At 37.2% G+C, this 15,484-nt stretch overlaps 1 protein-coding gene across 1 annotated transcript in view; it reads left to right on the forward strand.

The window, feature by feature from the left end:
- The first annotated feature begins 1,022 nt into the window (after nucleotides 1-1,022).
- BBS7 (Bardet-Biedl syndrome 7) overlaps nucleotides 1,023-15,484 on the forward strand; it is a 39,224-nt gene continuing 24,762 nt past the window's right edge. Inside the window, exons 1-8 of the mRNA XM_061419263.1 lie at nucleotides 1,023-1,283; nucleotides 3,991-4,056; nucleotides 6,601-6,663; nucleotides 8,187-8,362; nucleotides 9,610-9,796; nucleotides 12,922-12,994; nucleotides 13,417-13,533; nucleotides 14,859-14,989. Of these exons, the coding sequence (XP_061275247.1) occupies nucleotides 1,248-1,283; nucleotides 3,991-4,056; nucleotides 6,601-6,663; nucleotides 8,187-8,362; nucleotides 9,610-9,796; nucleotides 12,922-12,994; nucleotides 13,417-13,533; nucleotides 14,859-14,989 (849 nt within the window). The 5' untranslated portion in view covers nucleotides 1,023-1,247. The remainder of the gene's footprint in view (nucleotides 1,284-3,990; nucleotides 4,057-6,600; nucleotides 6,664-8,186; nucleotides 8,363-9,609; nucleotides 9,797-12,921; nucleotides 12,995-13,416; nucleotides 13,534-14,858; nucleotides 14,990-15,484) is intronic.

The raw sequence follows: 15,484 nt of genomic DNA on the forward strand, positions 1-15,484 counted from the left end.
AGTGGAGAGTGAAAAAGTTGGCTTAAACCTCAACATTCAGAAAACTAAGATCATGGCATCCAGTCCCATCACTTCTTGGGAAATAGATGGGGAAACAGTGGAAACAGTGTCAGACTTTACTTTTCTGGGCTCCAAAATCACTGCAGATGGTGATTGCAGCCATGAAATCAAAAGACCCTTACTCCTTGGAAGGAAAGTTATGACCAACCTAGACAGCATATTAAAAAGCAGAGACATTACTTTGCCAACAAAGGTCTGTCTAGTCAAGGCTATGGTTTTTCCTGTGGTCATGTATGGATGTGAGAGTTGGACTATAAAGAAGCTGAGCACTGAAGAATCAATGCTTTTGAACTGTGGTGTTGGAGAAGACTCTTGAGAGTCCCTTGGACTGCAAGGAGACCAACCAGTCCATCCTAAAGGAGATCAGTCCCGGGTGTTCATTGGAAGGACTGATGTTGAAGCTGAAACTCCAATACTTCGGCCACCTCATGCGAAGAGCTGACTCATTTGAAAAGACCCTGATGCTGGGAGGGATTGGGGGCAGGAGAAGGGGACGACAGAGGATGAGATGGTTGGATGGCATCACTGACTCGATGGACATGGGTTTGGGTGAACTCCGGGAATTGGTGATGGACAGGGAGGCCTGGCGAGCTGCGGTTCATGGGGTCGCAAAGAGTCGGACACGACTGAGCGACTGAACTGAACTGAACTGAACTGAAAGGCGTCCTAGGGCCAAAAGTTTGAGAACTGCTGCTTGTAAACTGACTCTTACGGCGGTGAAACATATTTCTTTGAGGGAGCCTTTCCAGTGGCGGTGAAAGAGGTCAGTGGCGGTAAAAGAGGTCAGAATCTACCCTGGCTTCAAGTCCGTGCTCCACACACAAAGACAAAGACTTGGGGCTCAGGGTAGTAGTGGCATCGTAGCTCTTCTGCGTCTTGGTCTCCCTGGAAACCACTCCTCTCAGGGCTCCTGAACCCCGCCCTCCTTCCCTCTCCGCCTCTCATTGGAGCGGGTTCAGTCAGTGGGCGGGGCTTCACGCCCTCCAGAGCCCACTCGCAGGAACGTCCTGACGTCACTCAGGACGCCGCTGCCCTGACGCTTCGCCTTTGCATCCCCCACTGAACCCACAGTAGCTGGCGTTACCCCTCAAAGGCGTCGCTAGCAGTTTCCCCTGAGGCCTGGGATACCACACTCTTTGACCCACCTAGCCTGGCCTGGCGCTGTCCGCCGCCTCCGTGCCGCTGTTATGGATCTGAATCTAAACCGAGCGGATTATTTGCAGGTAAACCTGAGGGGTTGGGGCGGACGCTGCGCGAGATGAGCCCCGCTCTAAGAGAGGATTCGATCCTTCCACTGCCGTTTGTTGGGGTCTGTGGGAGCCGAGCGGCGAAGGAGTGGGTGTGAGTGGAGCCCTCCAGACGCCTTCCGCACAGGCTTGCCATCGGGGCTGGTCCGCCGGCATTTGGGAAGAAGGAGAACCGCCCCCCCCCCCCCCCGGAGTGCCGGCGTCCTGAAGATGCTCCGAGTGTCCTGACGCGATCCGGGATTCCTCCCCAAGGCCCTTCTCCTCCCCTCTGGCTGCAGCTACCTGTGGGCTTCAAACTCCTGACTCTCCTTCTCTACTCAGTCTCGTGTCCCTCGGGCCAGACACTTATTTCGTACTGTGAGCTGGACCTGGCTACCAGGATCGTAATAAAAGCAATGGTAGCCGTTTTCGAGGTCTGGTTTATTCTCAGTTTCCCTTTTGTGCATATATTGTATTGTTGTTCGTCGCTCAGTCGTGTCAGATTCTTTGGGACCCCATGGACTGCATGCAACACGCCAGGCTTCCCTGTCCTTCACTGTCTCCTAGAGCTTACTCAAACCCATGTCCAACCATTTCATCCTCAGTCATCCCCTTCTCCTGCCCTCAGTTTTTCCCAGCATTAGGGTCTTTTCCAGTGAGTCAGCTCTTAGCATCAGGTGGCCAAAGTATTGGAACTTCAGATATATTTTCCTTCACAAAAATTCTCAAAGTCGGTACGTGACGATCAAAGGGATTCAAAGAAGGTAGTTTTCATAATAGCCAAACTGATGCAGTTGCTATTTGAAACAAAGTCTCTTAGCACTTAGCAGCAGCAGTAGCAGCTCTTTCTGTTACACCACCCTGCCTCTCAGTATTTCAGCCCTAGACTTTCCCTCTTCTCCATCCCCTTTCCCAGTAATCCTCTTTTGGCTAATGGTACAAATGTTTATCCTGCCACTTTACTTGAGACTTATGCCAGATACTTCCCGTTCAGTTCAGCTCAGTCGTGTCTGACTCTTTGCGACCCCATGAATCGCAGCATGCCAGGCCTCCCTGTCCATCACCAACTCCTGGAGTTCACACAAACTCACGTGCATCCAGTCGGTGATGCCATCCAGCCATCTCATCCTCTGTCGTCCCCTTCTCCTGCTGCCCCCAATCCCTCCCGGCATCAGGGTCTTTTCCAATGAGTCAACTCTTCACATGAGGTGGCCAAAGTATTGGAGTTTCAGCTTCAACATCAGTCCTTCCAATGAACGCCCAGGACTGGTCTCCTTTAGGATGGACTGGTTGGATCTCCTTGCAGTCCAAGGGACTCTCAAGAGTCTTCTCCAACACCACAGTTCAAAAACATCAATTCTTCAGCGCTCAGGTTTCTTCACAGTCCAACTCTCACATCCATACATGACCACAGGAAAAACCATAGCCTTGACTAGATGGACTTTTGTTGGCCAAGTAGTATTTCTGCTTTTTAATATGCTATCTAGGTTGGTCATAACTTTCCTTCCAAGGAGTGTCTTTTAATTTCATGGCTGCAATCACCATCTGCAGTGATTTTGGAGCCCCAAAAATAAAGTCTGACACTGTTTCCACTGTTTCCCCATCTATTTCCCATGAAGTGATGGGACCAGATGCCATGATCTTAGGTTTCTGAATGTTGAGCTTTAAGCCAACTTTTTCGCTCTCATCTTTCACTTTCATCAAGAGGCTTTTTAGTTCCTCTTCACTTTCTGCTGTAAGGGTGGTGTCATCTGCATATCGGAGGTTATTGATATTTCTCCCAGCAATCTTGATTCCAGCTTGTGTGTCTTCCATCCCAGCGTTTCTCATGATCCCACCTTAATATCTTCCATATCCATCTGGTCATCACATTTTGCTGTTTCTGTCTCTGAAGTATCTGTTGAATCTGTCACGTTTTCTCCCTCCATCTCTGTTATCCCCAGTTCAGTCCTCATCTCTTGGATAATAGCCTCCATCCTCCTCTCCCTCCAACCCATACTTCACAACACTGGCTAGACTGATGTTTCAAAAATACAAATCTAAGTAGATTAGTTTAAACTTTAACACTATTCCATAGAATACAGAATAACAGGATAGATCTGTATGTACAATATGTAAATTCTTTCATGGTCTATTGTCTCAATTTCTCTCCCTTTGGTCTCATTCTCTTCCCCCAACCATGCCTAACTACTGACATTTCTCTGCTGGGCAAACCATGCTGTTTTCATCTTCTGTACCTTTTGTAAAAAATCTTCATCATCAGTTAGATTGGATGTCATTGTCATCAGCATGTTGGTGTCTTAGCAAAAATCTTCTCTGTTCCATTTTCAATAATAATCGATTTCTAAAGATTTTTCATTACAAACTCTTCTTTAACAGCCGTATAAAGTTGTAAGAAAAGGCCTCTAGATATAATTTTTTTGTGTAAAGTACCTTGCCAGTAATGTCACATAATTATATTTGACTTGACAACTTTATAGCATGAATTTTACTGTTTTTGATTGTTTCCTATATTCTGACTTTTGTGGCATATTTCATTAGAAAATAAATTCACTGCTGATAACAATTATTTCATATCACTAATTGCAATTACAAAACTAAGGCTTACTATGATTAGAATCTGCTGGTCCTTTTAATCTTTGAGGTATAACTTCAAATTAGTGTATTAGAAAACATTAACTAGGCAGCTGATGTGTTTCCTTAGGTGGGAGTGACCTCTCAGAAGACTATGAAGCTACTTCCTGCCTCAAAACATAGAGCCACACAAAAGGTAATGTAGAGATACTGATGCCTCCATATCTCTAGCTCTTACAGAGGAGAGGTTTATATGCCCTTCTTTATTAATAAGTTTTTTTTTTTTTTTTGGACTTCAGATTTTAATTCAAACTAACCAACTTATAAAGACATTTTTTTTTAAAAATCATAGAAATTTGAACACAGATTTATGATTAGACCATTTAAGAAATTATTACTTGTGATAATATATTGTGATTATGGTTTTCTTCAGGGGTACACATCTGAAATATTTAGAGGTGAAATGATCTGATGTCTGGGATTTGCTTTGGTCTAGTAGCTAAGACTCTGTGCTCCCAACGCAGGGGGCCTGTGTTCGATCCCTAGCTGGGGAACTGGATCGCACATGCTGCAACAAAGAGTCTTATGTCCCAATGAAGATTGAAGATCTTGTGTGCTGCAACTAAGACCTGGAGCAGCCAAATAAATAAATAAGTTTTTAAAATACTCCATGGGATATGACAAATCAAACACTATTGGGAAAACACTTGATAATTGGAAAACTGGGTGATGGGTTTTTATTTTAATTTCAAAGCTAAAGTGGAAATGGATTTCTGTTAATTTGAACAGAGGTTGGAATACCAAGGGACACTTATATACAGTAATTTTCTTGTACATTATAAGTATCATGTACAATCAGTAAATAGTATTAGCAAACTAGTTGAAAACTATGTTCCATTTTTCTGGGAATAATTTTCCCTGAGTGTACTTGTGCATACCATATTGTATATATGAAAAAAGAAATATAAAACACAATATGCTGTAGAGAAAATACTTTTTAAAAACTTTGTCATATTTTAAGAGTAATTTTTATTTTAAACTTTATATTTAACAAACAATATTGATTATTTTTATAGAAATATTAATCCTGCAATTTCTGTAAGACAATATAATTTCTTAGTATACTAATGGGGTTCTTTAATAGCTGCAAAATAAATACAGTATTATCATATAATACATTTTATCAAGATAAATCAACAGATTTTTGATAATCATTTATTGTATTCAGTCTACTAAAGCAACACTTTTCAAACTTTTTGGTCTTAGGACTCATTTATAATATTTTTAAGATCATTTTGTTTATTTTTTATTGAAATATAGTTGGTGTATAATATTATGTAAGTCACAGGTATGCAATATAGTGATTAATAATTTTTAAACATTATATTCCATTTATAGTTATTATAACATATTGGCTCTGTTCTCTGTGTTGTACAGTATATCCTTGTACCTAATTTTATACATACTGGTTTGTATCTCTTAATCCCTACTCCTGTGTTGCCCCTTCTCCTTCCCTCTCCCAACTGGCAACCCCTGGCAATTTGTTTTCTATATTTGTGACTCTGCTACTTTTTGTTATATTCACTAATTTGTTGTGTTTTCTAGATTCCACATACAAATGATATATGGTTTGTTTTTCTCTGTCTGACTTATTTCACTTAACATCATGCCCTCTAAGTCCATCCATGTTATTTGCAAATGGGAAATTTCATTCTTTTTTATGACCGAGTAGTATTCTTTATCCATTCATCTGTTAATGGGCACTTATGTTGTTTCTATATCTTGGCAATTATAAACAGTGCCATGAACATTGGGGTGCATATATCTTTTTGAATTCATGTTTTTGGCTTTTTCAGATATATGCCCAGGAGTGGCATTTCTGGGTCATATAGTAGTTTTATTTTTAGTTTTTTGAGAAACCTCAATATTATTTTCTACAGTGACTGCACCAATTTATATTCCCACCAACAGAGTACAAGAGTTCCTTTTCTCCACATCTTTGTCAGCATTTGTTATTTATGTTATTTTTGATGATTGCCATTCTGACAGGTGTGAGGTGATATCTCATTGTGGTTTTGATTTCTATTTCTCTGATGATTAGGGATGTTAAGCATCTTTTCATGTCCCTGTTGGCTATTTGCATTTCCTCTTTGGAAAAATGTTTATTCAGGTCTTCTGCCCATTTTTCCATCAGGTTGTGTTTCTAATATTAAGCTGTATGAGCTGTTTATATATTAACCCCTTATTGCTCATATTATTTGCAAATACTTTCTCCCATTTGATAGATTTTCTTTTCTATTTTTCTATGATTCCCTTTGCTATGCAAAAGTTTTTGTTTAGGTAAATCAACTATATTCAATAAAAATTAAAAAACAAAGCTTTTAAATATATCAAATAGGTCTGTCACAAACTTACTTTCGTAATGCTTTAAAAATTAATCTTACAACATTCTTATGCCCTGGTGACGGGGAAAAAGTCACCTCCTTGCCATATCCATCTGTATTCTTTTGTTCTCTTTACCTTGTAGGAAACCAGCTACTTTTGTTAACAACTCCCACAGGCTTCTCTTTTTCCCTTTCCTATAATTCTTTAGTGAATATTTTTTTGTAGGGCTGTCTTTACTAGGTTTTCTGATCTCTGTTTTTTAAAATTATAATTTCTATATTGTGGATCTTGTTTCCCCATATAAGTTAATAAGGTGTAATAACAGTAATTTTAGATTCTCTTCAATCTGTTACAGGTGGTTGTTGGAGATCATGATGGCATAGTTATGTGCTTTGGCATGAAGAAGGGAGAAGCAGTGGTATGTGTATGTTTTGAATACTCCCAGGTTAAGCTTTTTCTAAAGCACAATGAAAAATGGGTTAAAGGAAGTAGTGATATGAAGTATGAGACTTCAGGCAGCATAAGAGTCATTTGTTAGCTGTTTGTAAAACATCTTTGACATTCTAAGGTGATATATTAGTTTTTTCTGCTTTGTAACAAATTACCTCAAATTTAGGGGCTAACAATGAAACACATTTATTATCTCGCAGAGGCAGGAATCCAGCTTTGAGGCCTCATGTGGCTGCAACATAGATGTTAGCCAGGCTCAATTTCTTTCTGGAGCTCAGAGTCCTATTCCATGAGGCCAAAACTTGGCTGTTTGAAGAATTCAATTCTTTATTATTATTGAACTGAGATCCCCACTTTATTGCTGTCTATAAGCCCAGGCCTGCTTTCATCATTTGAGGCCCCCACACTTCCTTGCTGTGTGGTCTTCTCACAGGCCCTCTCACAACATGGCAACCTGCTTCTTCAGGCCAATGGAAAAATCTGTCCAGTCTGCTAAGATAGAGTCTTACATAACAGAGTGCAACCTGGAAATGACCATCGCATCACCTTTACCACTTAATATAGCCTATCAAGGAAGTGATTATTATATTATCATATTCATAGACTATAATTTAAAAGTGATAAGTCTGAGATGTGAACTCTTATCTTCATTATACCTTATATGGAATTTGCAAAAAGATGAAGCAGGTAAAAACTATCAGAAACTCAGTGTTTCCATTATTCATATATTCTTCCAGATATTTTGTTCTCTGTGTATAAAGTCATTGAGGGTGAAGGAAGAAACTGATGCCAATAATAAAATAGAAAGTAAGGAAAAAGAAATTAATAATGCAAATACTTCCAATTAAATAAAGAGAGATATGAAGTTATACACTCAGGTTTTCAGTAGATTCTGTAGTCCTTTGTTTATACTACTAAAATTTCTAAAATTGTAAGGGAACCATGAGAAATTACTTTTAAAAAGATGATTAAAATACTGGGGGAGGTAGCCATTGTTTTCTCCAGGGGATCTTCCCAACCCAGGGATCAAACCCAGGTCTCCTGCATTGCAGACAGATTCTTAGCCAGCTGAGTCACAGGGAAGCCCATAAAAAGATGATTAAAGTGTAAAAACATGTCCATTGGAACCAGATGGGGAGTCTTGGTAAAGTGCAGATTCTCATTCAGTAGATCTACAGTTGAGCCTGAGGGTCTGAATTTCTAATAAGGAAAGTGATGCTGTTTTGCTGCTTAGTGAGCCATACTTTGAGTTGCAAGAATTTAGATTTTAATGATGTTATTGAAATATGTGGGGGAATAAACATAAAGTTTGAAGATATTTAGCAAAAAAATCCACAAGACTGTTGAAGTAAGCACATTTGTATCTACAGGTGTTCCTATATAGTAAAACTATAAACTTTTGTAAATTTAAAAGCACCACATTTTGTATGGTAAAGGAATATATTTGTAGTAAGTTTGTGTACTTAATTTTTCCCTTAACAATTTTTGCAGACAGTGTTCAAGACTTTACCTGGGCAGAAGATTGCAAGATTGGAACTAGGAGGGGCTCTTAATACACCCCAGGAGAAAATTTTTATTGCTGCAGGATCTGAAATTAGAGGCTTCACAAAGAGAGGAAAACAGTTCCTCTCTTTTGAAACAAACCTCACTGAAAGCATTAAAGCTATGTATGTTTATTCTCTCTTTTTATTTTTACATGTCCATTTACAATATTTTGGATAGGTAACAAACATCTGATTAAGTATCATATCTTAATAGGTTATCTAGGAAACAACTAAAAATACTTTATGAGTCAGAAATTGAATTTGACCTGGAATCAATATATAATCAATTGGTTATTGAAATCTTTTCAAGACATTTATAGTATTTATATTCAGTTATGATTCATAACCAAAGTATAAAAGAAGTGAAAGAACTCCCCAGATATTTACATTCAAATAAATACCCTCTTTATGATCACAAGTGATGATAGCTATCTAGTGAAAATAATATATTAGTATATAATTTTTGTCAAATATTTTACCTCCCCCAATGAAAACTTGATTCATTCTAAGAATTAGAATATAATTATGATTATTTTCTAAATTTTATTAAATATAATTTTAAATGAACTTATTATTTCTTTTTTCAAGTTAAAATTCTAATGAAATCATTTTTTTCCACTATTTATTATTTAGTTTCAGGTAGATTCAATTTAGATAGCCTTATTCTATGTAGTGTGGTAGTAAGAAAGATATGGAGTAGGAAATGGCAACTCACTCACTCATTCCAGTATTCTTGCCTGGAAAGTTCCATGGACAGAGTAGTCTAGTGGGCTACAGTCCATGGGATTGCAAAGAGTCAGACACAACCGAATGGCTGAGCATGCAAGAAAGGTAACTGGAGAGTTAAAGCTACCTGAGTTGCAATCCAGTCTACTGTCTACTGTGCATTTAGGCAAGTTACTTAACATTTTATTAATATTATTCCCCTTAAAAAGGGATAATTGTATAAACTAAGAATAATTGTTCCTAGTTTATAGAGTTATGAGGATTGAGCTAATATATTTAAGTCACTTAGGACAGTGCTTGGCACATAGTACACATTAAAAAAAAAACCCTACTTTTTGATATATTAATTGTCCAGGTGTAGACAGGTGAATTACCGTTATCCTATCTTTGTTTATAGTTTTTCTGAACTCAATTTTTGAGAAGCCCGAGGCCTTAAGAACCTCATTTTCAGCTTTCAAAATCATGGCTATACCAAAAGGCTAGAATAAGTATGGGAAATGAAAACAAACAGTGTTCTCTGAGTCTATGATAAAATGATAGTAAACTGTAAATAAATAAACTTTTCATCTCTGAAAATAATTCAGGAGTTTCCTATGCTTATTTTTAAAAATGTGGATGTCTTAAATTACTTTTCATACTCTCAGGCACATATCTGGCTCAGACCTTTTTCTCAGTGCAAGTTACATCTATAACCATTATTGTGACTGCAAAGACCAACATTATTACCTTTCTGGGGACAAAATCAATGACGTCATCTGCCTTCCAGTGGAAAGACTACTTCGTGAAGTACCGGTGTTGGCCTGCCAGGACAGAGTACTCCGAGTTTTACAGGTTACTGTTATTTGCATTTTTATAGTTTTTCATAATTTAGGTATGTAAATATTGATGAAGAATGTATAATTGAGATAAATTACTTTAGTGACCACTACCACTTTAAATATCTTAAAATTATATCTGAAAATTTTTTAGTGTTTTACTTGACTAACCTTTTTTTTTTTTTTTTTTTTTAACTTGAGGCAAATGTGTTGAAATCTTTAGCAAGTTTTTAGAGAGGCATATATGGAAAAAAGGACACTTTTCTCCCCTTCACCCCATACATGATATCTGACGTAGTTTAATTAGAATGTAGTACTTTTGCTACATTTACTTCCCCACTTTTATTTTTTTTTTCCTGTCTATCACCCTCAGTTCAGGTCAGTCTCTCAGTCGTCTTTGCGACCCCATGGACTGCAGCACACCAGGCTTCCCTGTCCATCACCAACTCCTGGAGCTTGCTCAAACTCATGTCCATCAAATCAGTGACGTCTTCTGTCATTCCCTTCTCCTCCTGCCTTCAATCTTGCCCAGTGTCAGAGTTTTTTCTAATGAGTCAGTTCTTTGCATCAGGTGGTCAAAGTATTGGAGTTTCAATTTCAGCATCAGTCCTTCTAGTGAATATTTAGGACTGATTTCCTTTAGGATGGACTACCTTGATCTCCTTGCAGTCCAAGGGACTCCCAAGAGTCTTCTCCAACACCACAGTTTGAAAGCATCAATTCTTTGGCACTCACCTTTCTTTATAGTTTGACTCTCACATCCATACATGACTACTAGAAAAACGATAGCTTTGACTATACAGACCTTTGTCGACAAAGTAATGTCTCTGCTTTTCAATATGTTGTCTAGGTTGTTCATAGCTTTTCTTCCAGGGAGCAAGCATCTTTTAATTTCATAGCTGCAGTCACCATCTGCAGTGATTTTGGAGCCCCAAAAAAATAAAGTCAGCCACTGTTTCACCATCTGTTTGCCATGAAGTGATGGGACCGGATGCCATGATCTTAATTTTCTGAATGTTTCTATCACCCTTCCCTCTCCCCAAAAATCAAACTAAAAGAGGAAGTTGGGTTGGGGAGAAGGTGTTAGGCTTTAACAAGGGAGAGTTGAGATCAAGATTGTATCATTTGAGTTTATCCAGCATTTATGACAATATGTTGAACAGAATAAGCACTCAGTAAATATTTGAAAAATTTATTATCTTTATATTTCTATTAAAAACTGTGATTGGCTAAAGCAACTACTTAAGGCCATTGTTATTAATAATACTAGTTACAACTGTCTTCTTGAAGGTGACTTTTTTTTTTGACCCTGCTGTGCAGCTTGTGGGATGTTAGTTCCCCGACCAAGGATTGAACTCAGACCCTTGGCAGTGAAAGTGCAATGTCCTAACCACTGGAGCACCAAAGAATTCCGAAAGTGACTTTCACACTCTCTCTCACACACACATACACACACACCCAGGACCCATAAAATAAAGTTCAAATGTAAATGACAAAAATATAATATAAGTTTAAATGTAAATGGATGAATTATTGTATCAAAATTTAGGATGATGATAGTGCAATTGAACAAAAAGTATAGCTATTTATTCTGTACTACCAGATGGCCATTTCTTAGCATCAGCCCCCCTTTTTTAAAATTAATTTTTATTGATGTTTATTTGCTTTATGATGTTGTGCTAGTTTCTGCTGTACAGCAAAATGAATCAGCTGTATGTTTAGACATCAGTTCTTTTTTTTCCCCTATGGGTGACTAAGGTAATGTTCGAGATTCTCTCTAGGAGCATGAATGATTGATCTCTCCCCTAGCCTGTGCTCCCCAGTATGAGTTGTTTGAGTAAGGCTTTTAATAGGAGCTGACTCACATCCATTTAGAAGTTGACCTGACTGAATTCTAGGACCCTGCTTTGTTTAACCAGTGACACGTGTGCTTACTGTGGAAAGTAAAAACTTGAAGTCTTTCCTCTGACCTGCACACTTCTTACCTACTTCCCCTCTGCTTCTGTATGCAATCCATTACCCCAAAGGTAGCCTTTTTAAAACAGTTTGTGTTTATATAGTTATAGTTTTGTGTTTGTATAGTTAGATACAGATACCTGTGAATACTTAATGTTATTCTAAATAAAGTATAAAGCATATGACTCATATATTCTATATGTATTTAAAATTTTTAAACAAAATGGTATATCAGGTTTACTGTAATTTTGCAAATGTTTCTTCATTGAGAGATTTATCGTATTTTTTCTATGTGAATTTAATACTTCTGTCTCATTCTTTAACAGCTTCACAAATACTATGCACCAAATTAAAGCATTATAAGTGACAAAATTGAAAAAAAGACAGAATTTAACTTGTTTTCTTATCTAAATAGCAGGGAATTCTGCGTCTTACTAGAGTGGGTTTTGGAGATACAGAATTTTCCTTAGGAAGTAGCTTTGAGTCTGTTTGAATGTGCCCCAAGTTAGGACAGAAGAAAAAGCTTGTTCCTAGAAAGTTTTGATAGGGAAATTTACCAGTGTCAAGTTTTCATGCAAAGTACCTAAAATGAAAATTATTCAAAGTGGAGAATATTTGAAATACTTATTTCCTTGCTCTTTTATATATATATATATATATATATATATATATATATATATATATATATATATATTGGAGAAGGCAATGGCACCCCACTCTAGTACTCTTGCCTGGAAAATCCCATGGATGGAGGAACCTGGTAGGCTGCAGTCCATGGGGTCACTAAGTCGGACATGCCTGAGCGACTTCACTTTCACCTTTTGCTTTCATGCATTGGAGAAGAAAATGGCAACCCAGTCCAGTGTTCTTTCCTGGAGAATCCCAGGAATGGGGGAGCCTGGTGGGCTGCCATCTATGGGGTCGCAGAAAGTCGGACATGACTGAAGTGACTTGGCAATATATATATATATATATATATATGTATGTATGTATGTATGTATATATATGTAAAATGAGTCAACGTGCAAGTTTGCTAACAAAAGTTAATATTCACAATCTGTTTTTTTCCCAATAGTTCTATTCTAGAGTTCTTTATATGAATATTGATGTTATCTATGAATCCTTTTATTATCAGTATTTCAATTTGTATTCTGTTTTAGTTTTAAAATACTTGTTATCCTTCAGGGATCTGATGTGACGTATGAAATTGAAGTTCCTGGCCCACCTTCTGTTTTAGCCCTACACAATGGAAATGGCGGTAATGAGGATTTAATTTTTGACAATCAAATAATGTTATGTTATTTAAGTTTAGATGTTTCAGGGTTTTAATCATTTAACTATATATTAAGTGAAAATGGGAAACTGTAAAAAGAACTTGAACTGAAATAGAGAAAGTTGTCTTCTAACTTGCCAGTAGCTAACAGTAATGAGTCACTGAACTTGACTTTTCAGTTTCCTCATCTCAAGATTACTTGATGAGGAAACCATCTCTTATGGTTATAAAATTCTGTGAATGTATAACCATCTTTCTAAAATAAGTAAATTAATTAAAATCTGTCTTTTCATAATATTTTAAATGAGATTTTATATGAAAGCCAATATATAGGAAAGTATTTTAATTTTAAAGGGATAGTGTGAGCTGTGAGATAACTATAATATGTTGACTTTAACTGTAACTAGGTGACTCTGGAGAAGACCTTTTGTTTGGAACGTCAGATGGAAAACTTGGGCTTATTCAGATCACTACATCCAAACCAATACACAAGTGGGAAATTCGAAATGAGAAAAAGAGGGGAGGTATGTTTTTTATGTAACTCAGATTCTGAATTTTAGCGATTATTGAATAAAATAACCTGGGAATTCCGTGGCAGTCCAGTGGTTAGGACTCCATGCTTTCACTTCCAAGAGCATGAATTTGATCCTGGTCGGAGAACTAAGACCCTGCCTGCTGCATGGTGCTTGGCCACAGAGACAGATAGATAAATAGACCAACCTGCATTGTATAGTTCATCCTGTTTCCTTTATCCGTAAGGCAGAGCAGACCTAGCAATTTACAGAGCCACCTCATGTGTATTTACTATTTGTTTATTTAGCAGGTCCATCAGTTTTGCTGTAACTTTTTAAGGTAAGATGTACTAACGGGGCTTCCCAGGTGGCTCAGTGGTAAAGGATCCACCTGTGAATGCAGGAAACATAAGAGATACTGATTCAATCTGTGGATCAGGATGATCCCCTGGAGTAGGATGTGGCAACCCACTCTAGTATTCTTGCCTGGAAAATCCCATGGACAGAAGAGACTGGTGGGCTACAGTCCAAGGGGTCAGAAAGAGTCAGACACGACTACTGAGAACACACAGGATATACTAATAGTAATTTGGGATGGATAGGCTTTTATGGGCTAACGTTTATCTATAACATCAATCTCGGCTCAAATCCAGTTTTCATTGTTTGCTGTAGGGAATTAATTGGAATTTGGGAGTACTTGGTATGAGTCAAAGAAGTACAGTGAGATCAAAGAATATTCCTTTTTTGTAAGAAATTTATACCTTTCTAAGGGGAATTTTTATCTGACTTGGTAAATTTGGATGGCTCTTTATAAGTACAGCATGAAATCTGATTTATGAGAAAATATGTTAACAATGCAAAACATTTAAGGGAAAAAAATGTCTGGGAAGAGGAAAAAATAAAGGCAGAGAACTTGAGGCAGAGGTAAATTCTATTTGTTTGAGGAGCAGAAGGAAGACCAGTGTGGCTAAATATGGCATGAAATGAAGTCAGAGGTAGGCTATGGCCAAGTCATGTAGGTCCTTGGGAGCCTTGGTAAAGGGTTTGAATTTTAGTCTAGGTGCAGTGGGGAGTCATTGGAAAACTGTAAGTGGTAATATGATGTGATCTAATTTACCAAAACTAAAACAAAAACACTCCATAGAGAGTGGATTTGCCAGGAAACAGGTTGAAATTAAGGACAGGCAATTGAATTAGGAAGTTACTGCCATAGTTGTAATTTACTGTTTGTTTTTTTTTTTTTTCTCTACTCTGATATATAGATTTTTTTTCATTCATAGTATATTTGACTGCAATATCAGTATTATTGCTAATTTATCACTTACCTTTTTTTAAAGGTATTTTGTGTGTTGACAGCTTTGACATTGTGGGTGATGGGGTTAAAGATTTACTTGTTGGAAGAGATGATGGAATGGTGGAAGTATATGGTTTTGATAATGCCAATGAGCCTGTTCTACGATTTGATCATGTAAGTTCATTTTTAAGAAGACTATATATGTTTATCATTCATCAGACAATTATAGAAATGGCTGACAGTCTGTGTTTTATTAAATGATTATGTTAAAATCTTGTGTTTGGCTTAAAATATTGCTGCTTTGATATTATCAAAATCTTGTCTAGACTGCTCTTATGTTTGAATAATAGATATTGCCCTCAAGCTGAACAATGAATTACTTTTTCATTTGATTTCTAAATATTCTATATCTAAATTATTAAATATTTTACCTTAGTTTCTATAATGCATAATATATTATAGGAGTAACATTTATATGTTTGGGTAACATAAATGAGATTGTGTTGTTTTAAAGTAATAAGATTTGGAGAATAAACTTCATATTGTTGAGATGATATAAAAAATATCCTTAAACAGAGAGAGCAAAGTAGCAATTTCACTTTTAGTCACCCAAGGTCTACTGTATAAGAAATACTAGATAAGAGTAATTTTTAGCTCACAAATTTTAAG

The sequence above is a fragment of the Bos javanicus genome, chromosome 6 (assembly GCF_032452875.1).
Source record: "Bos javanicus breed banteng chromosome 6, ARS-OSU_banteng_1.0, whole genome shotgun sequence".
Taxonomy (NCBI): Eukaryota; Metazoa; Chordata; class Mammalia; order Artiodactyla; family Bovidae; genus Bos; species Bos javanicus.